At 47.7% G+C, this 22,776-nt stretch overlaps 1 protein-coding gene across 8 annotated transcripts; it reads right to left on the bottom strand.

Annotated features, from left to right (window-relative positions):
- Positions 1 to 733: 733 nt before the first annotated feature.
- On the bottom strand, positions 734 to 21,779 carry Mbd1 (methyl-CpG binding domain protein 1). Of its 8 annotated transcripts, XM_042674994.1 has the most exons (18): positions 21,513 to 21,779; positions 12,451 to 12,585; positions 9,673 to 9,787; positions 9,414 to 9,580; positions 9,247 to 9,329; positions 9,002 to 9,042; positions 8,497 to 8,643; positions 8,275 to 8,403; positions 8,023 to 8,097; positions 7,807 to 7,926; positions 7,656 to 7,724; positions 6,848 to 7,015; positions 6,412 to 6,547; positions 6,143 to 6,306; positions 5,917 to 6,054; positions 5,464 to 5,595; positions 5,316 to 5,377; positions 3,377 to 4,152 (listed from the first exon to the last, which is right to left on the bottom strand). In XM_042674994.1, exons 2-18 carry the CDS (start codon positions 12,558 to 12,560, stop codon positions 4,113 to 4,115), a joined length of 1,896 nt encoding a protein of 631 aa, XP_042530928.1. In that variant the 5' UTR covers positions 12,561 to 12,585; positions 21,513 to 21,779; the 3' UTR covers positions 3,377 to 4,112. The 8 variants fall into 8 exon arrangements, with proteins under 8 accessions (XP_042530923.1, XP_042530922.1, XP_042530925.1 ...); XM_042674989.1 differs by lacking the exons at positions 3,377 to 4,152; positions 8,023 to 8,097 and adding an exon at positions 734 to 814 and having other exon boundaries at positions 5,295 to 5,377; positions 6,848 to 7,012; positions 21,513 to 21,778; XM_042674988.1 differs by lacking the exons at positions 3,377 to 4,152; positions 8,023 to 8,097 and adding an exon at positions 734 to 814 and having other exon boundaries at positions 5,295 to 5,377; positions 21,513 to 21,777.
- Positions 21,780 to 22,776: the final 997 nt, after the last annotated feature.

Genomic DNA, 22,776 nt, shown 5'->3' on the forward strand with positions numbered 1-22,776 from the left:
TATCAAACCACCCAATCAGTATAATAAAGTCAGTTTAAAAAAAAAATCCTAGCACTGGGCAGAAACCAGGGCTTAGACTTAGGTTTACCATAGGAAAGGGGCAGATCAAATGGGACCAGTGGTGTGACCTGGATGGGCACAGTAAAGACTGGGCATCTTGAGCAGACTAAGGACAGTCAGTCTTCAGATCCAAAGTCCATGCAATCCATTCCCAAGAATAAGGATCCCAGGCAGAACTAGGAAAACGATCAGAGAACCAGAAAGGGCCTTCAGCACACATGGGCACTAGAGTTGCATTTTCCATCAAGCGCAGGGTGGTATAGTTAATACCTAAAAGCCAATTAAGAATGCCACTTTACAGGCTGGGGCATGGCTCAAGCAGAAGAGCACCTGCCTAGCAAGCACAAGACCCTGAGTTCAAATCCCAGTACTGCCAAAAAAAAAGTTATCCCCATTCTAAAGTGGGGGTGAGCATAGAACAGTAGAACACAGGAAAAAAAAAAAAACAGTAATTATATCAGCATGACATATACTAAACAACCAAAGTACAACTAATTTGTCCTCTTAAAGCCGAGGATCACTATAAATTGGAATTCCTCAACCATTTGTAATCCACCCACTTCAGATGTTCTGTGGTTTGTTTCTAGATCGGGATTCCATTTTCCTGAATTGCTGGTTCAACTTTTCAGTCACAAAATAATGTCTTCTCTCTTAATAATCTCTTTAATAATTCTTTTCCTCCTACAATGCTTCTTCTTTCAACTGTAGTTCAGTAAAATACTCATTTTCATTTACTGCTAAGAGTTTATGTAGCCTGAAACAAACAAACAAACAACAAAAAAGAAGGAAATTAGGAGATTGTTTGGTTCCCTAGTGTCCTGAGGAATGACTCTTGGATCTTTGCACCTCCTGGTGTTTATCTATATGGAACGACCCACGGCGCCCCCCCTCCCCCATGCACTCTGAAAACAGGAACACCTTGATAGGCCACTTAATATTCAGGGGTGCTTGCCCAGTGTCTCAGAGTTATACATCCCAAAGGGTTCTGCTGGGGTTTGCAAAAGCATGGGGAGACCAACTAGGACTGTGCAGCTGCCCTGGGAGATTTCATCATGCTAGGAGCTCACTCAAAGTGAGCTTCATAGTAACCAGTTCAGTTCTGCCTGTTTCACCACTCTAAAGAAGGGAATTGGCTTCCTCTGGGTCCCACCCAGTGAAAGGTAGTGATTCTTGGTTGCTTAGTATCGCCAAGGTCAGAACCTGTATAATAGCCCCCATTGGCCTGGAGGGTTCCTGAGGAGGTTGAAGGACTGGAACCATGTCCTGCACAGGAGATTCAACACCAGTGGTGTGTCTCATTCATCACACTTGGACGTCTAGAGAAGTGACAAAACTGAACTTTATCCTGTCTCCCAGCATCCCAGCTTCTTCAAGGTAGCCAACACAGATACCATCACCAAAACCTTCCCCAAAGAAACACTAAGCATATAGTTCAGTAAATGGAACAATAAAAAATTATTTTAAAATGTAACAGCTTAGGTAGAAATTATTTAAATTATTTCCAACATTTACTGTGCCCCAACAAGATTCTCACAAGAGCTGGCTTTCCCAAAGTTGCCTGGATTGCATATTTCAGCATTAAAGTTCATGATAAATTTGGAGATCCATTTGCTGCTTGTAATAAAGGAGTGCATCTAATAAGACTGAATGGACCCTATTTTTCCTCCCTATATCCTAGGATTAAGTACAATGCCTACTATGGGCCAGGTTAATACTTGAATGAATGACACAAAAATAACCAAGATCAGAAAGTTTCTTCTGTGTGGGCTTGACAGGATTTCCTTCCTTGCTGGAGTCACCATGAAATCCATGGTCTTCAGCTTTGTATTTTCAACAATACAGCTTTACCAAGTTATCCTCGGGTGAGTAGTGAGACCCTCAGGAGCGGATTCATGGGAGGAGGGCTTTATAACATGGCGGGGGCCACGTCCTGGAACTCCCTTCCCCATATGCTTCTGGGTACACATTTTCTCTGATAACTGGAGGACAGAAGTGAAGCAGCAGCATACTGAGATTTTTACACTTGCAAGGCTGATGTGGAGACAAGGCGCTGCCGTAGCTCAGCAGTTCACGAGTGATGTCCGTTTTCTGCTGGCTCACCTCATTGGTGTGGGGCAGCAGTCAGGCCTACACCTAGGCTTGCCACTGCTCCACCTCCCCTGGGAGCATCGAAGCTGGAGGTGGTGAGAAACTGACTTGGGTTCCAGGCCATACTTGTGGGTCCCAGCTTCTGCTCGTGGGCTCCAATATGTCCTGGGTCTCCCACAGTTTACATTCATCTTCCCTTCCCGACTGCCTGCTGCAGACTTCAAGCTCCAGCATGAGATGCAGAATTAACAACCTTACCAGAGACTGTGTAACCAGTACCCACCATGTGTAAGGTTGAATCCCTCTACATAATCACATACATCATCGCTGTCTTAAGAGGTTTCTGCTGTTTTGACTGTACCCTAATTAACACACACAGTAATCAGACTCTTCTTTCAGTTGGGATGTCAAGCAAACACATTTCCCTTAGAATATCACTATCAGAATACTAGAGCTAGTGATTGGCTCCTAGTGGAAATAGAGCATCATCAGAATATCCAGTCTTGGCCAGGACAGAACTAGGTAAGGAAGGGCAAAGGAAGAAAAGTGTGGCAGACAGCTGTATCTTGAGAATTAGAAATGGGAGATGATATTAGCACCTGGAAGGTAGAGGCAGGAGAATTATTGTTATGAGTTTGAGACTAGCCAGGGCTACAAAGTGAGTTCAAAGCAATTCTGAGCTGTAAATCAAGACCTTGTCTTAAAAAATAAAAGGAATAATCTTTATCTGAATTACCTAAAGTTGCAGGGCCAGGAATAAGGTTAAGGTAAGGAACACCGTATGATATAAATTTAAGGGGCACTCACCCAGTTCTGGCACTGTAAAGGTGGTTAAGTTACAAGCTACATGTCTTTCTGGCAATTAATGAAGTATGGAGAGTGAGGTAGGGCTAAGCCAAGAGTGGCCCTTAGGGCAGGACTTGTAGCAGGAAATGAGCCTCCTAGTAGATATTTGAGCTGGAGGCAAGAACCATGCACAAGGGTCATTAGAGGATAGAAGATGTTCATTGTCAGGGAAGATATAGCCAGTCAGGCAATTTTAGTTCCAAACACTGCTCTGGCTGAGGTCGGGGAGGTCAGGGAGCAGCTGGTGGGTAGGAATACTCTTTAGGATTTGAAAAATCCTATGCAGCATCTGCTGTCTGTGGGGAATCCAGTTTGAGGATGAATAGGTGCTCTGACAAGATGAACCCACCTACATATAGCCTTAGCAGTCCCTAAACCATGCTAGAGGCAAGAGTATAAAAGGTTTATTACAGTGCTTATTGAAATCCACTGTGTATTTTCAAAGCTACTAAAAATACTGTTACTGAAATATTGTAACATTATTGCACACAGGATTGCAGTTAACAGTTCAACAGCGTAAAGAACAAAACCTTACACTCTGGGCATAATGCTAAACTCTACCAATTCTAATTGACACTGGGAAAGTTAGTATCTTTTGAGTTTCAGTTTCCTCACCTGCAAAAGTGCACAATGTTTTCCTTAAAAGACTGTTTTCAGGATTAAAGTAGTTGGTCCACAGGAGCTCATCAAACAGTGGTCCCTTTCCTTTCCTCCTTTATTGACATTGCATTTTCAACTCCTGTCTCCCTGAGATAATGTTGAGACACTGCCAGGTCCCATCCAGAAGCCACTTCAAATCATCGATGAAGGTGGCTTGTAGGTTCTTTGTAGTGACTTTAAATTACATTTCCTTCCTCACCCCCGATTCTCCTCCCATGAATACAGCTTCTCATTGTGTTCAGAAGCCCAGAAGAACAGATGACCAACTTTTACTGACTTCCTTAAATTCTAAGTACTAAGTGGGCCTGCTCCTTGGTTTGCTAGCTTTTCCTCCTAGGCTTAATCCATGCACCAGCCCTTCAACCAGTCTACTACCCAGCCTCTAGTACATCAGGGTGTCTCTCAAAGCCGCTCTGCAAGTATCACCTTGAATCCTACAGTCTGCAGAAGTCTCCAGTTTATTGCTTTCTAGCTCCAGGATTTTTAAGTTTCTTGGACCTAGAGAAGAAGGAGCAGGTCTGTATGTTGAATGACGTTTACTATTTGCAAAATGGAGCATCACAAACCCATTTCCTACTATTATGTGTCTCTGGCCCCTTTCCCTTAATTGCCTCTACTTCTTTTCTTTCCTCCACAAACTACCAATGCAGACAGTACAGCATCTTCCCTGGAAAGCAAGATTCCACACACAGGGAAATGGTAAGCTTCCTGCAGGTAGGTTTCTGTCCCTTGAAGGGCAAGGCTTACATCTCCACTGCTGTGTACCCACCAGGAACTGGGTCTATACCAGTCAATATCTCTTTCATTTCCCAGTTTTAGTTGGAGGGGTTTCCAGCCTGTTAAAACTGGTTAATAGGAGAAAGGGAAGCCATGTGCATAGGCCGTTTCTGTTTGAAAGCCCACTTGGTACTTCATGCATGGACCTCTTGCAGGAGGGAGCATTCACCTGCCCTCCTCCAAGCCCAGTTCTTAGAGGTATCTTGCCCTTCCTCCTATTGCCAGAACTATAGGGAAAGTTCTGCATAGGATCTGACACAGGTAGTAACCTCAATAGTAAAGGCTGAGAGACAGCTCAAATCCTTCCAAACACGATGCTATAGGAGGTGAAATGAGCCAGAGGTCATATAGCAGCTGCATGTATACCCAACTCACAGAGCCAGCTAAGGATCTACACTCCCTGCCTTCCCCACACTAGGGCCAGCCTTGCGCAATGTCTGTGATACGTATTCTTCCCACCATCAGAAGCAGACAGGCTACCCAATGGGAGATTACCTCTTGGGAAATTACAAAGGCCTTTAAGACCTCAAACAATGATCCACAGAGTAAGAGTTTGTACATTATGTTTGGCTTTGCAGGATTTTCTTAGGAAAATGGGAACCAGATTCTGATCTCTGTTTTGTTTTGTTTTTAAAATCTCATCACAGAGCGTCAAGTTTTCTTTCCTTTTCCCAAAAGGAGAGGCTGGAACACCATTTGGCCTGGGTTTCAAGATAATCTCTAGGGTGCTACACATACACCCTCCCTGGTCATGAGCAGCACAGTAGATATAGGCCTTTATCTGTCTCTGTATCCAGCCAAACTCCTAGCTGTACTTTCAAAATTCAGGGCCCACATCTGACCAGCACCCACCCCATGCCTACCCCTCACTGTGTGGGGCACACCTTGGCAACCAGACAGCTGTGTCCCGGAAGCGGGTTCCACCCAGGCTGAAAATCTCCGTGATCTAGGAAAGAATTAACATCACAGGTCAGCATGGCTGGAGGCACTAAGGCAAGATGAGGGAAGGACGGGGGATCCTCCAACACTGACCACAGGTGTGCCAGCCCCTCCAGTCTCCTCTTCTGGGGCTAACTGAGAGACACAGTTATCCTTGTTCTCTTCTTTCTCCTCCTCAGGGTCTGGTGGCTCTTGCTTCACAGATGGCAGAAGTGGGTCTACTGCCTGAGAGAAATGGGGAAGGGCTGCAGTTAGGACAGAACTGACCCAAGGGCAGTCTCTCTCTACCAGCCTGCCACACTTCCATCACCAAGAAATGCTGCCCCTGTGCCTACAGATTTTCCCATCTCTCACCAATCTTTCCTTTCAGCTGAGCAGCACAACAGACAAAGCTGCGTGCCTATACAGAATGAAGTGATTCACAAACAACAGGCTACTTCAGTCATCATGCCTACAGCTGTGCTCACAACACTACCATGGCTCACCATCACTTTGCTTACATATTCTCTCACTGTGGCCCCCAGAAAACACCAGCACTGCCCCCACCTTGTTAGGGCAGTCGGGTTGCAATGTGGGAGAAGTCAGGATGGCTGTGCCTGGGGTCCACTCTTCCTGGGTATCTGTCTTTTCTTGCTTCACCTGGGGTAAGGCCACAACCCAACTCAGGCGAGAGCACTGTGCCTCCTGCATGAGAGAGAATGGTAAAGTTGGCTTTAGCCCCTGGCATGAGGATACATGGGGCTGAGTAAGGTAGGGTAAGGGGCATTCTCACCTGCAATGGGACTTCTGTGGAAGCTGCCGCAGGGCCAGGCACCTGCACAGGACTGCTGGCACCCTCCCGTAAAAATACAAGATCGGTACCCGGTGGGGGCAATACAAAGCCACCACTTGCTTCCTGCTTCATTGGAGACTGGGCACGGCCTGGTCGGGATGTGCCTGGCCGAGATGTGCCCGGTCGGGATGTGCCCGGTCGAGATGTACCCTGTCGGGATGTGCCCGGTCGAGATGTGCCCGGTCGAGATGTGCCCGGTCGGGATGTGCGTGTAGTCCGGGACGGATTTCGTGTGGGGCCCGGGCGGTGCCGTTTTACAGAGCTGGGCCTCTTTCGGCGACGGCACAGTGGAGGCGATTCTGCTCCCTCCTTGGACGCTGATCCAATACTGGGCAGTAGTCGCTTCTATGAGGAAAGACGGGGATGCTATGATCATCCAGTGCCATGACCGACCACACCCACCCTGCTAACTTCCCATTAGTCCAGCAGAGACTCTGGGTACATAAGACCTCATCACTTGCCTGCTAGTCTCTCATTAGCAAAGCCAGTGCCAACTGGATTCAGTTACCCAGAAACAATGTCTGCTAATTCTTGGCCAGAACCACTGAACCACCCACCCACCTACCAGGTCTTCCCACCACTCCCAGGCACTGGGAGGCCTGGCCCAACCTATCCCATCCACTTAACCCTTTCTACCCCACCCACCATAGCAAACTGCAGGCACTGGCGCCAACGACACTTCTGGCGCTTGTGGTTGCTGCCCCCAAATTTGGGCTTGTCGCAGCAGAAGTCACAGTGGCCACAGTCCATCCGCCGTAGGCAGGCTGCACAGGCCCCACACTTGCGGTTCTGCCGCCGGTTCGTGTAGGGCTGCTGGGGTGGAGGGGAATGGCGCTGCTGTCACTAGGATTAGGAGGAGCCATCCTCAATGCCTACTCCAGTGCTGTTCCTGGTGCTCCCCTAACCATGTGGGACAAGTTAGCTACACACTAACCTCAACCTGCTAAGTCTCCGCGCACCACACCTCAGCTTGTTACCTTCAAATCAGCCACCATCATTGTGCCAGCTGGCTCTGATCAACTATTAGGGATGTGGTTGTTCTACCACCATTACCTTCACAGAACCTGCTGCTCCCCCAGGAACTGCCACGACAATAGCTTTGATGTCTCCCCCTTCCCCCTGTCCCTCTCATTAGGATTTCTCTGAATTTCTAAGATCTCTCCTCACTGTGTCAGCTGAGTCTACTTATCCTACATGAGCCCCATTAGTAGTCAGCCCCATTAGTAGTCTGCTAGTCCAGTATTAGGTACCAGTGTGAGTTTATCTGATACCAAGGAACTATTGCTGCAGTGGTTGATCCCTTACTATTCCTTCCCTCAGTATTGTTCATGTCATTCCACTCCCCATTACTGTGCCGTTCTGTTCTCCCATTAGGCCCATTACAAAATCTGCTTTTTAGGAGTTAACCATCAGAACAGTCTAGGTTTATCCAAGAAGGGCGGAGGCCACTCACTAGTTCATCCTCCTCTACACAGTAATAGATGAACTCGGCAGGTGATGAGGGCGCTGGAGCACTGGTGTGCTGTAGAAGCAAATGGGTGGGGGTCAGGCCAGGTACTAGATAAGGTCAGGCTTATACCATCCCCTACCCAACAGGACCTTACCAGCTCTCTGTGCTTTGGGGACTTTGATGCAGGAAGTTGAGGCGGTGGCTGAGCCTGGGAGCGCCTCCGGGGAGCCTTCTTGGTGTTGCAGCCTCCCCTTCGATGGCTGCGTTTCTTACCCTGGGAGAGAGCCAAGTTGAGGTTTGGAAGCATAAGGCAAGCACAGGACCTCCAAGAAGTAAGAAACAGTCAGGTAGTGCACACTGGGACACTCACAGCAGGGGGAACCACAACCAGGGGAGGGCAACGCTGACATCCTTGTTTGCAGCGATGAGGGCGGTGAGTAAGATGCTGGCAGAGAAAGGTGAGGCCAGAGAGGTAAGCATGGGGGCAGAAGAGAAAAAAACATGAGGTGGGCAAAGCCAGACCAGGAAGAAGCAACAGCAGCAGTGGTGGCAGCTTTAGTAGTGATGGCTGCTCTGGCCCAGCCTTGGCCCCAGCAGCACTGGCCCCTCCAGCCTGACTCACCCGAAGGCAGCGCCGCTGCACACACCTCCACTGGCGCCTGACACCAGGGCGGGGAGGGCGAAGGCAGACTCTGCAACGGCCACAGTCCTCTTGGGTCTGACAGCCTCGGCACACTCCACACCCTCGGCTCTGTGGGAGGCCGGAGGTGTGATGCATGGGGTCAAGGTCATGAAAGCCAGAGGCTGAGGTGAGCCTTGGGCCCACCCCATGTGCTTGACTCACCTTCTCCACAATCCGGAGGCAGCGCCTCCGTTCACACTTGCAGAATGGCTTTGGAGCTGCATCATGGGAAAGCTGCTGGAGGCATGTAGAGCAGGTCCCACAGTCTTCTTTTACCAGGCAGGCTGCACACTCTCCACAGCCCACACGCTGTAAATGTGTAGAGCAAGATCAAAGGCCCCAGTAAGGTGACTCCAAGACCTCTGTTTCTCTTATGTTTACGGACATGACTTCTATTCCCACCACCATGCTTCCTTCACTGAATCTAGTAATTACTGACTAGCTCACTCTGAGGACACTCTTGTATCTACTGGTTCCCTGGTGAATCCTTCAGTATGTTTACTGATTGACACCCTAATTCCTGCTACTATCTACTAACCAATCTATGGCCACGTCCCTTCAAAAGGACTCTCACACCCTGTGGACCTGTCACCAAACATTCATATCCCACATCAAGCCCATTACATCCAGTGCCCACAGCAGGGCTGTGGAAGTTCAATGTTCTTACCTTATACTTCCTCTGCTCCCGGTTGAAGGCAATTCTCTGTGCTGGCAGAGGGAAAGAAGGATGGAAAGTGAGACAGACTTTCTATCTGTCCCTTTAGGGAGACACTTGGTCAAGGGACACTATCTGGGCTCTGATGTCTATCATTCAACTTCCCATGCCAGTATCCACCACTCAAATTCCAGCTTAGCCTGATGTTTATTCTGTTCCTGTCTCCTAATGCCCCAATTCCTTAGGGGACCACTCACCTCGGCAGTCCTTGCACAATGTCTTAAGCCACTGTCTCTTGGTACCATCCCTTGAGAAGCTGATTCCACAGTTCTCACAGCACCTGGGATAGGAAAGACAGGTGTGGGGCCCTAACAGCACCCCTAACAAACCTCAGCTACCTGGCTGACGTCAAGTCAACACTCACCCAGGTGCAGGGAATGAAGCTTGCGCTGTGCCAGTATCAGCCTTGGTCTCATCCTTTGGGGTTTCCTTCCTGATCTCACCCTTTTGGGGTCCAACCTGATGATTCCGAGCCTTCACTGGCTTTGAAGGCTTCTTTTGCTTCTTGCTGGGAATGGCCACAGAATGGCCCTGGAGACATGAGGGCAGGAAGATTATGGTTCAGTACATGGGTAGGTGTCGGGTGGCTTAACCCCTGCCTGGGCACCCATATCATGAAGTACCTTGCTGGCTGGATGGCACAAGATGCCTTGTTTGAAGTTGAAGAGGGTAAGGTCACATGCAGGGCCCAGGTAACGGGTCAACTCAACTTTGCTTCGGATCCTGTCTCCTGTGGGGCTGGGGATGGATCAGGATGAGTTGCTAACTCAGGTGAAGCAAATGTCATTCCACCCACCTAACATTCCCACAGAGCTAGTGCAATACAGGAGGCAGCCAGGATTCAGGCTATGATTCCAAGTCAGGTCCCATCACCACTACCAGCATGTATACAAGCATTACTAAACACAGTGAACCACATAATGTCATTCAAATCCACCACAGGTCAAATATTCTACACTGGTCTAATGAAATTATAATAGGGATGAAAAATTCCTATAGCCTAGTGACATGATGACCATTGTAATGTCAAACACAATGTCTTACTCATGTTTTTGTGGTGATGCTGCTGTAAACAAGCCTGCTGCACTGCCAATCATATAGTATGGCACAACGCTGCACATGACATAATACTTGATTTAAGATAATGACTACGACTGTACTCCTTTTTTCATTATCTCAAGAGTTTAAGTTCACTATATACTACGTTGGCCACAACAGACTCACAGATCTCATGGTTACTACATCTCTTCATTCCATAATTTCCTCTTCTATTTGATTTAATCCTGTGTCATTTTGTTTGGTATAGTCCTAGGAGCAGCAGACTATAGTATATACATTATGGTAATGTGCTGCACAAGAACGTCCTGACAAATAATGAACTACATACATGATGGGGTCCCACTGACTACATTGCCTAGGGATACCATAGTGGTCCTGTTTTGTCTAAGTACATCCCATCATGAAACTGCCTAATGGTACGCTTCTAAAATGTATCCCCACCGCTGGGACGCAATCAATGACCATAACATGTATATACATAGTGCATTATACCATCTAGATTTGTGTAATTCTACTGTATGTATACACAGGAAAATCTAGTAATGCCTATTTTTCAGAATGTATTCTCATTATTAAATAACACATAGCTATATGATATAAACAGACATTAGCTATAACACATAGTACTAGTGGTATTGAAAACACTTCATGTAAATAAAAACATAAATGAAAACAGCAAAACATATGAAACAGCAAACATAAATATTACCTGCCAAATGCATACACAAGGCAATTCAAAGCTGTTAGAAAACATATAAAAATACAACTATATATAATAAATTATAAGTAGTTGATAATAAACTTCATGGGTCTCTTCTGTTTCTGTATATCTTATAAGAAAGGCATTCACAGCAACCAGGTGTTGGTGGCTCATGCCTGTAATCCTAGCTACTCATTTCAAACAGAAATACATGGTTAGGTTTCAGCTAGCTTCAGTCACATTTTCAACCACTAATTAATACACTGCCTTGTTTTATGTATATTCTGTTTAAAGGCATTTTACTTAATAAATATTTCTCACAAATGACTGCAAGGTCTATGACCGACTCAAAGCCAAGGACCTTGAAGACCATTTTTGTCATATAGGTTTGTCTACCAAGGTTCTCATCAAAAAAGTCCCATTATGGAAGTAGAGCTGTGGCTCAAAGAGGTAGCCTTGAACAAAAGAACTCAAGGAGAGTATCCAAGCCTGAGTTCAACTCGCAATAAATAAATAAATAAACAAACGAACAAATGAAATTTTCCAGGCACCAGTGGCTCACAATTCTAGCTACTCAGGAGGCTGAGATCGGAAAATTGCCGTTCAAAACCAGTCTGAGCAGGGGAGTCTATGAGACTCTTATTGCCAATAGACTACTCAGAAAAAGCCAGAAGTGGTGTTCAAGTGGTAGAGGGCTAGCCCTGAGCACAAGAAAGCTCAGGAACAGTATCTAGGCCCTGAGTTCAAGTCCCAGGACTGCCCTCCCCCCACAAAAAGAGTCATTAGCACTGAAACCTAAATGCTATTCTGAATAACAACAAGCATTTAAAAGATTTTTCCTGCAGATTCTTGATTTGTACAGCCTGCATTCCACACAAGTATAACATTTTTCATACCATATCACCTTGTATAATGTACAAGCCAGCCAGCACAGAGATGGATTTATATTTCCCTTATGCTGGATAACATGTCTTTGGTTTTCCTTATAACAATGTTGTCCATGTTTTATTGGCCATCATTTCATGGATTCACACACTTAGCTGTTTTCCTAGTTTTCCCTTAGTGTCATCAATTACTTTTGGTTGTTACTTTTAGTAATTACCAGTGTAGCCCCACATACATACAGGCAAGTTTCTTCTTTTTCTAGATCCATATTTTGGATCTCTAATACTGAATTCACTGCAATTAATGCCAGAACAAAGCTTATCTGACACTTTTGTGTGTAAGTAACATCATAATCTTCTTGTATTCCTGACACTGGAGTATTACTTTAGGGGTTATATAAACAGAGAAACTGGGAAACTGGGAACAAACAGAAAAGCACAAAAAAAAAAAAAAAAAGGCCCTAAACAGATCAGAGGCAAAATGAGGCAAGTTGAGAGTACAACAGGTGAAAACAGAAAACCCTTGTTCCATTTGGCCTGGGATCACACATACTAAGCAACTCAAAATTTTCACTCTTCTCTGAATAACCACGAAAGCACTGTGAATATTAACTTTGGTCAAATAAATTTTATTAAATAAGTGAATTTGCAAACAAAATCTTCAATTAATGAATATGTACGTGAATTGAATCACTCTCTTCTCCATAACCCCCAACCAGACTCAGCTCCACCTGACTTGCTCACAAGCCACCCAGTACCTCTGGTAATAGATGTCTGAGCGTCCACAGGTGACCCCAGACTTTCGATAGACCTCCCGTCGCTTCCAGCCTGGGCCCAGGGCTGGGCAGTCCAGCCAGTCCTCAGCCATGGAGGCTTTAGGAAATAGCAGCAGCCTGAAAAGAAAAGGGAATGGTGGGAGGTGGGTGACACTGAAGCTCTAAAAAGGGGAAAGCAAGTTGTGTCTCAGGACACACAAACCTGGTTTGTGCTTTAATGTTTGTGCTTTAATGTTTTCTTTAGTGCTTGTTCAAAACTTACAAGCTGCCACAGGCAACAAGCATCTGATAATCCCCCATTTCCACCCTGTTCTTCCCTGTCCTGGGCCAGGAGTTTATTTCTTCTTCTTCTTTTTTTTTGTTTTTTCCATTTATGATGGTTCTGGGGCTTGAACTCTGGGCCAGGGTGCTGTTTCTAAGCTTTTTACCTCAAGTTTGGGATTCTATCCTTTGAGCCACACCTCCACTTCCAGCTTTTTGTTGGTTGTTGGTTCTGGGGGCTGAATTCTAGGCCTGGGCACTGTCCCTCAGCTCTTCAGCTCAAGGCTAGGGCCCTACCACTTGAGCCACAGTGCCACTTCCGGCTTTTTTCTGCTTATGTGGTACTGAGGAATCGAACCTAGGGCCTTATGCATGTGAGGCAAGCGCTCTACCACTGATCCAACTTCCCAGCCCCTACTTCCAGCTTTTTGATGGCTAACTGGAGATAAGAGTCTCGTGGATTTTACTGCTTGGGTGACTTTGAAATTAAATCCTCACATCTGGACCTCCTGAGTAGGTAAGATCACAGAAGTAAGCCACCAAGGCCAAGGATTCCCCGTTTTTGACTTCTCTACTGAAGAGATAGAGGGATTCTGGGGAAGGATTCCCTAACCCTCCTATTCTCAGACTGAGGATCCATGGTTTTCCCTTCACCATCAACCAGGAATTATTCTTCCTCCTTCATTCTTGCTTGTACTTGCTGCAGGAAACATTCCCTGGTTTGCTTGTTTCTGTGCTGATGCTGGGGCTTGAACTCTGGGCTCTGCATTTGAGCCACAACTCCACTTCCAGCTTTTTGCCTTCAGTCTGGTCCTCTACTTCAGTGTATGGCCTCCCATTGCCTCCTTGGCCCAAGACCTCCCCATTTCCTTATTTTAGCATTTAAGCTATTTCTTTCTGCTGTCTGTTGTCCTTTTATCTTGCTATTTCAATGTTACAACTTTCACTACCTTTGCATCATCTGAGCTAGAGCCCCCAATGATGGAAAATAACTTAAAATGAAAGCACTCACCTTCCCCTTGGCAGCCATACCTTAGGACTATCCTTGCTGCCCACCCTGCTGAATCATCTAGATTCCCTTTTCTCTGAACAAATGTACCCTGTGGTCTTGGAAGAGAGCCTGAGACCAAGACCACATCTGGCACTGAAACCCCTCATGGACACAGGTGCTGTTGAAATCTTTAGACCTCCTACTCAAAGTAAAATTGCTCTCCCACCCCGCCTCCATGGCACCCCACTAACATCTGCCCCACCTGACTTCACCTTTTCTGCCTAATAAAAGGAGACCCTTGTTGTAAGGGAGGTGTTCAATTTTGTTCCTTTAGCCGAGGTGAAGACTTGGTGCTAGTCCCATGTTTTCATCCTGAATAAAACCTGTTGGTCTGTTGAGTTCCCCTTTTGGCTCTTTTCTTTATTCATATTCCCGATGCTCAAACATTTACTTACATCCAAACTCAACTCCTCTATATCAACATAGGAACAGACCCTCATTCCTTCCATTCCTCAGCCTGGGAGCCTTTTTCAGTGCTCTAATCCCTTTCTGCCTATCACAGCCCACAACCCTCTCCAATTCCTCTCCTTTACAGACAAAAAGTTACTTTTGCCCAGTGCCAGTGGTGCACAGCTATAATACTACCTACTCAGGAGGCTGAGATCTGAAGACTGGGATTCAAAGCCAGCCCACACAGAAAAGTCCATGAGACTCTTACATCAAATTAAACAGCAAAAAGCTGTAAGTGGATGTGTAGCTCAAGTGACAGAGCCAGCTATAAGCAGAAAAAGCAGAAAAAGTGAGAGTGCAATGACCTAGTATCCATGCATGTGCATGCACGCACGCTCTGTCTCTCTCTCTCTCTCTCTCTCTCTCTCTCTCACACACACACACACAATCAAACCTTGCAACATCCCCTCCATTCCTCTTTTATCAGTCTCAGAGACCTCAACTCTAAACCACCCCCTCACCCATGCCCCAGTTCCCTGCTGTTCATGCCCTAGGATCATGCCATCCTTGTCCGTCTTCTTGATAAGAAAAAACCTGCAGTTATCAGAACTAACTCAATTTGGTAATGGTGAGTTGTTATTGACAGAACCAGCTTGACCAGAATTAACTTGACCTTTACACTTCAAATTTCGAGAACTAACCGTTGGGGTAAAGCAAAACTCAAAACGCTTGTGCTCTACCCAAAACTAAAACCCAGAACCCAAACACCAGAAAGGGTTGTACTCCTGCCGGTTGGGGTTCAGATTTTAGAATGGGAACTCCCTTGGGCCTTCTGGTGTAATAACCTGAGCGGCAAGTGCCGCTTGCTTCTTCGCAGACTATTTTCTGTAACAATATGGTTCCCTAATTGGGAAACAACCTTGCTGGTCCTTTGAGGCACCAGTATGGGCCTCCATTGGTTTGAACTCCACTAAACTGTTATTTGGGCCGTCCTTCTGGGGCCCTGCAGCTCTGAGAAAGCACAATCTCCTAGACTCAGTGCAGAATGGAACAACTTATAACATCTTCTTTTGAATCAGATAATGGCCAGGTCCTTCTGACCCAACCAGTTCCATGCAGCAGGACAGAAGGAGAGCCTGATCACCTCCCAGGGCCCTTTCTAAAAACCATCACCAGTTTAGGCCCCTTCTTTTAGAAGGAATCATCTGTTCAAGCTTTTCTTTACACAGGGCCACCAATTGGTGTCTCTTCACAGACAGCCACCAGTTTAGGGCACTCCCTAAACAGGGAGGGATTGTTTTAGCCTCTTGGATGAATGTGTGAATGAATGTGAAACTATCTGTGGCCAAAACCTACGGAGTTCAGGTGGGTCCCAACTTGCAGCACATAAAGTGATTCACATTCCATAAGGGACCTCTGATCAGGCCTACGTTTTTTAATACATGTACACCTTTAGCTAAGAAGCACCTAAGCTTCCACAAGGGACTTGGCCAGGTAAATGACATTAGTACCTTCTGTTGTCTGTTCATTAGGGAAGTCTACTGTCTGGTATCAGGGGCGTATGCTTATCTAGACCAGCTCCCCTATGTAGACTCCTGGTTACAGACTACCTTAACCTTCCCTCAATGATGAGCTTCAACACAAACTCACAGGACCAATGTAAGATCGTATTAGTATAACTATCTTGGCCTCAGAAAAGAAGACCATTTATGAAGGGGACGCTGAGGAAGAAGCACTGCACTTATGCCCTATGTACCCTTCGCAGCAGTAGAGGTGCCAGGGCAGTTGCCTGAAAGCCTGCCACTATCAGTCTTGCTTCAATGGGAAGAGCCAGACTCCAACCTGAGGACTGAAGCCTCAGGGCTGAGCAGGAGGCCCAGGCTCAAGTGTTGTAAATGCCCTGCCAAGAACCATGAGGTTGGGGCTGGGAAGGTGGCTCAGTGGTAGAATGCTTGCCTTGCATGCCTGAGGCCCTGGGTTTGATTCCTCAGCACCACATAAGGAAAAAGAAAAAAGCCGGAAGTGGTGCTGTGGCTCAAGTGGTAGAGCACTAGCCTTGAGCTGAAGAGCTGAGGGACAGCGCCCAGGCCCAGAGTTCAGGCCCCACAACTGGACCCCCCCCCAAAAAAATTGTGAGGCCCCCAGCAAATTGTCTCATATGGCACAGTCCAAAAGGGTGGCCTACATTTTATTATCAACTCTTCAGTACCACTGACCTCTTGAACTAGAAATATCATATTCCTTATCTGAAGAAACCCCAGGCCCTCAGAGACCTCCTGGAGTCCAACTTCCAGATCAACCAACCAACTTGGGGTAATTGCTGCCGGCTCCTTCTCACTCTTTTCAGTACTGAGAAAAGGAGGTGCATTTTAATGGAGGCCCAAGAGTGGCTCCAAGAACATATCCTAGGTGGCCAATTAGACCTGGTACATGCCAGTACTGCCACCCCAAACACAGACCTGTAGTGGATGCACTATATTCAGAATAGGGGTGACCTGATCCTTAGGCCCCCCTGCCCCAGGAGCCCCTGGTCGAAATGATGGTGGAGGGCCAATGAGTTTTATGGTAGATACAGGAGCACAGCATCCCACTGTAACATGTCTAGTAGCCCCACTCACTGGCTAGGAAATCACTATGGGGGCTACTGACTTGGCCTTTATATCAAACCCAAGGCTGCAACGTGATGGCCATCTGGTATGCCATGAGTGTCTATATTTACCAGACTGCCCAATCCCTCTACTGGAAAGAGACCATCTGTCCATATTGAGCACCCAGAACATCCTCACCCAGGGGGAGCCAGCTCACCCAACACTGGGAAATGGGAAGGCCTTAATAACAACAGTGACAGGAGAATCTGAGTGGCAATTCTTTGATCAAGATGAATTACCAGAATGGGAAGTTGGCTCAGTGGTAGAGTGCTTGCCTTGCATGCATGAGGCCCTGGGTCCCTCAGCACCACATAAGCAGAAAAAACTGGAAGTGGTGTTGTGGCTCAAGTGGTAGAGTGCTAGCCTTGAGCTGTAGAGCTCAGGGACGGTCCCTAGGCCCAGAGTTCAAGCCCCACGACCGGAAAAAGAAGAAGAAGAAGAAAAAAAAGATGAGATTACCAATTCACCTAGCCTACTGAAAGTTTCCTACTGTCTGGGCCAAAGGCAATCCTCCTAGTATGGCTAAAAAAATCACCCACCTCCCTTGGTTGTTGAACTTAAAACCAGGAGCAAACCCCTAGGCATCAAAAACCATATCCAGTCGCCATGGAACACTCCATTGCTGCTGGTGAAAAAGTAACGGGGAAAAAAGACTATCAGCTTGTCCAGGACTTACGAGCAGTTAATAATGTTACAATAATCATATTCCCTGTAGTCCCAAACCCTCTTTAGCCTCATGCCCATGCTAGCTGGCAGGTCCATTTACCTTGATCTCAAGTATGCTTCTTTCTGCCCTGACCCCAGTGGGCCAGCCACTCTTTGCCTTTGAATGGGAGGATCCTGACAGAAGGAAAGGGGATCAACTGATCTGGACCCAATTGCCACATAGTGGTTAAAGAATTCCCTACTTTATTTGAAGAAGCCCTAGCTGGAGATTTGGCCACCTTCCCAGGGGACCAAATGAACAATGTCTTATTACCATATGTGGATGACCTCCTCCTAGCTAGCTCCAACCAAAAGGACAGTTGCAGGGGCACCCAAGCATTGCTGACCCTCTTAATAAGGCTGGCTACTAAGTCTCCTGGAAGAAGGCCCAGATATGTCAGCAGCAGGTAAAGTATGTGGGCTTCCCGGTCTCCCATGGGGAAAGATCGCTGAGGCCAGAGCAAAACCGAACTATCTTCTCAATACCTAGGTTAAACACCAAAAAGAGGTATGTGAAATCCTGGGTGTGGCTGAATTCTGCAGAATTTGGATACTAGAATATGTGGTATTGACTCTGCCTCTGTATGCAATTGTAAAAAGCTTAGAATAAGAGACTTTGCAATGGAAACTTAGTAAGAACAAGCTGTTCAGGCAATGAGGTGCCGGCTGACCTCTGCCCCAGTGCTTGGACTGCTTGGGAATTCAATCTTTGTTCTAATGAAAAGCCAGATGGTCCTGGGCATCCTCACTCAAGAATTTGGACCATGGTAGTGACTGGTAGCTTATCTCTCCAAGCAACCGGACTCTATGGTGGCATGATGGCTTCCATGCCTTTGGGCTTTGATCATCACTGTAAGCCTACTTCAGGAGGCAGATAAATGAACACTGAACCAAAACATCAACATAAAAGTGCCTCATGCAGTGATCACCTTAATGGATAGCAAACGCTATTGATGGCACCCAGATGATGCACTCTGGGGTTACTCTGTAAAAATCAACAGGTCAAACTAAAACTATCACCTGAAACTGAAACTGCCACCTTCCTGCCAGCAGACCCAGGCTCCCAGATCATGTCTGTGAAGACCTGATAGATGAAGAGTTTTCAAGCAGACCTGAACTAACTGACCACCCCCTCAAGCCTCCAGACTTGGTCCTGTTCACCAACAGGAGCTTTATGTCAGGGAAGGATGCTAGATGGCAGGATATGCAGTTACCACCAAGAACCAGACATCGGAGGCAAAGGTCCTTCCACAGGGATGGTTGGCCCAATGGGCAGAATTATGGGCCTTAACCAGGACTCTGGAATTTGCTGCCACCAAGTGAGTTAACATCTACACTGACTCTAAATATTCCTTCGCTATCTTGCATGTACATGGAGCCCTTTATTTAAAAAGGGGGGGGGGAAATCCTCTTGGCAAGAGGAAAAGAAATAAAGTAAATAATAAAGAAATCCTCCACCTGCTGAAGACAGTATGGAGCCCATCACAGGTTGCTGTAATCCACTGGAGAGGGCATCAAAAGGGCAACAACACTGTCAGTAGAGGAAATAGTATGCCAAGTAGGTGGCAAAGGAGGCTATTCAACAGCCTAAATGTCCTGTCACCACCGAATGTATGGTCCAGGTGTTAGTAACCCCAAGCTTCTCAGAAAGTCCAAAGTATAGGCAAGAGGGAGCTAACCTTGGAGGGAGGACATCAGACAACAGAAGGTTATAGAGGGTCCCCCAACCAGTGTCTCTTGGTCCTACAGAAATTGGCCTATCAATTAATAACACAATGCCAAGAAATGGGGCACTGGGAAAAAAACTAAACTGTAATCCTTGTTAGAATGGTATTAGTTTATTGCCAGACTCCCCACCCAATGTGCCTACATTAGTCAAAAATGTACAACTTGTACCAAAAATAATGTAAACCAACAAATTCCCAAGACCCTTCACATACAAGCTGCGGGGATATCAATCACCCTTTGAGGACATACAGTGGACTTCATGGAAGTAAAACCAGGCCAAGGATTCCATTATCTGTTAGTTCAATTCTGCACCTATTCAGGTAGCTGAGACCTTTCCAGACGCAAGTAGGGGGCCTGAGAGGTTGCAAAAGCACTGTTAAAAGAGATCACACCCCTCTATGGGCTGCCTCTGTCTACAGGATCAGACAACAGGCCAGCATTCATTTCTGAAGCCAAGGCTTCAAGTGTCCAATGAAAACTCCATATTCCTACTAACCAGAATTCAGGAAAAGCTGAGTGCATGAATCAAACTCTAAAAACTACCTAAGCCAAACTCTGCCAAGGAACTGAGGCACCCTGCTGCTGCGGATTCCACGAGTCAGGTACACACCCAATTCCTTGGGATTTTCCTCTTCTGTGGTTATATATGGCAGGCCCCCACCTATCTTTGGTAGGTTGGAGGGAGATTCCAAACAATTGGGAGAAATAGAGTTGTCATGACAGCTCCAAGCCTTGGGAAAAAAAAAAAAAACAGTCCGTTGTATCTCCTGGGAAAGTACTCCCTTCTCCTTGGAAACTAGGCTCAGCCTTGACAACCACGGGAGTCCGTGCAGGTCAAAACCTGGGAAAAGGAACCACTCCTACTGTGGGGAGGGCCCCATATTGTCATCTTACCCACCCCCACTGCTGTAAAGGTTGCAGGTATCACTCCTTGGATCCACCACATGAGTTAAGAGAGCAGCTGTCCTGGAGGAGCTGGAAAGTAAAAGCTCACCAGAGAAGACCCGCTGAGAATAAGCTTACGGAGACAACAGCCCTGCTTTGGTTATTCCTGGGCTGACTAATTCACAGCTTGAGGGTGATCTTCTGGAGCAGAGCATTCGTGACAATCTCTGCGACTGGACTGTGTATAAAAACTATGTAGACACCACCATATTGCAGCCATTAGTTTATCATTCATACTATTCCTGTCCTGTAAAGTTATGTTTTGATCCCCTAGAATACCCCAAGGAAATATGGTTTGAACTGAGGGCCAGGGGCAGTGGGAGATGTCTGTTATCAGTTTCTCCAGACCCTGCCATCAGGAGCTATTTGGAGGATGGTTCTCAAGACTAGGTGGACTCCAGACTTTAGTCTTGGCCATAGCAGCTGGATGCAGAATCATTCTGTGTGTACTGCCTTCATAGTGCACACCCTCTTAGCTACAGAACTGGCAGTAGAAAGGATAATGGCTGCACAGATCCTTGCTTTGCGAGTATACCAGTCCATAGATCAACACAATTTATTAAAAGATGATGCTACTATATTCTAATATATACACATACTTTAATATGCATACATATCCTAATATATATAGGATATATATATCTATACACACATGAGTGTTTGTGTGTGGAGAGAGAATCAAAAGGGGTAATGATAAGGAAAACTTGTTATCATCGGAACTAGCTCAACCTGGTAAGGAAAAAAGCCTTCTATTGCCAGAACCAGCCTGATCTTTATGCTTCAAGTAATTTTCGAGAAACTAACCACTGGGTTGCTCCTGTCGGTCAGGGCTCAGACTCTGGAGTAGGAACTCCTCTGGGCCTCGCGTCATAAACCTGAGTTCTCCAACTCTTGGAGCACCGTTTGCTTCTTTCAGGAGTATTTTCCACGGCATTCTGGCCCTCTCCTTTTTCTCACCCACGACAGGAGCCCCTCCCCTCAGCGATCCAACCCTCCCGTTTCTCCCTGTCATCAGCCGGAGGGGTCCCCCGATTCTCCCTCTCAGTGCTGCGAACCCCCCAGTTCTCTTCCGTGGCCCCTGGGTGTGCTAATGTCTCTCTTTCCGGCCTGCGCCGGGTCCCAGGCCCCCGCCACTCCTGTCAGTGTGCGGCTCTGACATTCCTTCCTCCCCAGCAAGTCACCCCATTCCTCCCTTTCAACCCTCGGACGCCGCCATTCTTCCTCCTCCTGGCCCGAGGGCCCTCCCTCCCCGTCAGGCGTAGTTCCTTCCCGCGTCGCCCGAGCGTCCTCCACTCCCACTCCCACGGCTCTCTCACCAGCTCGGCGCGGGCCGGGAGCTCCCGCAGCTTCTGCTAGGCCTGCGGCCCCATGACGAAGATGCCGCCTGCACGTCCCGCCTAGCCCTACTTTTCTCCCACCTCTGCGGCCGCCGCCTCCGAAACCCTAGCTGTCGCACCAGCGGCTGTTCGTTGTTCCCGGAACCGGAAATCCACTGCCTGCCTCTCGTGCTCCGTCCCGGACGTGAAACCCACACACAGCTTTGGCGGCTGGGTCCTGGAGCGGACACTGCCGCGCCTGCGTGCTGAAGCCCCACGGTGGGGCTCAGGGGGCGCGCACCGGGCTGGGACCTTCTGCGCCTGCGCTGACTGCAACCCCTGCTGGCGCCCACTTCTCGCGCGGGAGCGCTCGTGCTCCGAGCTTCCTCAGCTGGCGCGCCGCTTCCCACGCCGCCCATTTTGGTGGCGCCTGCGCCTTGGACTCAACCCAGGGGGCGGGAACCGCCTTGCTGAAGTACCGTTAGACTCCCAAGTAGTGAAGAGGGACCGCCCAGCCGGGGCTCTACCGGGGCGCCTTATCTCGGTTGCGAGGACAATCCTTACGCGGATGAGCTGAGATGCATCCAGTATTGATTTGCTCGATTGTTACTTACTCCAAGATTACATCCCTCCATTATCACACACTTCATACAATGCTACCCGACGCCATCCGGCCGGCCCCACGACTGCTCACCTGCGGCTTCTCAAGGTCTGCGGCTGGCGTGTCCGGGGCCGCGGCTGGCTCCCACACTAGGCCGGCCAGCAGGGTCGGACGACAGAGCTCTAACCCTGCACCCCGCCTAGACTGAGTTTAGTTCGCTCCGTTTGGCCGCTAGCCGTGGCCGGCCGTCCATTTTTGGGGCGTATTGCAGTTCTGATAAGCACGTAGTGCTAGTTCATTTGCATATCTGTCCTAGTGCCCTCCGGAGTGAATTGCCAGTTCTACCTCTTATTCCTAACACATACACCCCCGACACTGGGCCTGGCCCTGGGACATCTTCCCCAGGCCCCCCAGTGTCCCCTCCTCTTCTTCCCAGTAGGATGGACTGCGGGGGGGGGGGGGGGGGCTGGGGGGGAGTGAGCGAACCCAGGAGAGCGGGCGCACTGTAGGCTGTAGGTAAACCGTGGCCATGCTGTCATGCTGTGTTCCCCTATGGCAGAGGAGACGGTGGGACAAGCCCCTGTGGTAGGCTAATCCCCAGCTGGTAGGCTAATCCAGAGCCCCTCGGGTCTTGCAGGGGCCGATCACCAGTCTCACTGCCTG

This window comes from Dipodomys spectabilis, unplaced genomic scaffold (genome assembly GCF_019054845.1).
Source record: "Dipodomys spectabilis isolate Male_0828 unplaced genomic scaffold, ASM1905484v1 ptg000024l, whole genome shotgun sequence".
NCBI lineage: Eukaryota > Metazoa > Chordata > Mammalia > Rodentia > Heteromyidae > Dipodomys > Dipodomys spectabilis.

What these genes read in the sequence shown, in the direction of transcription:
- Mbd1 (XM_042674987.1), bottom strand. Translation starts at nt 12,560, where the DNA reads ATGGCTGAGGACTGGCTGGACTGCCCAGCCCTGGGCCCAGGCTGGAAG. An exon ending in GGGAGCAGAGGAAGTATAAG is followed by an intron (nt 8,644 to 9,001) that starts GTAAGAACATTG and finishes ACACATTTACAG; the next exon opens with CGTGTGGGCTGTGGAGAGTG. An exon ending in CCACAGAAGTCCCATTGCAG is followed by an intron (nt 6,055 to 6,142) that starts GTGAGAATGCCC and finishes TCTCTCATGCAG; the next exon opens with GAGGCACAGTGCTCTCGCCT.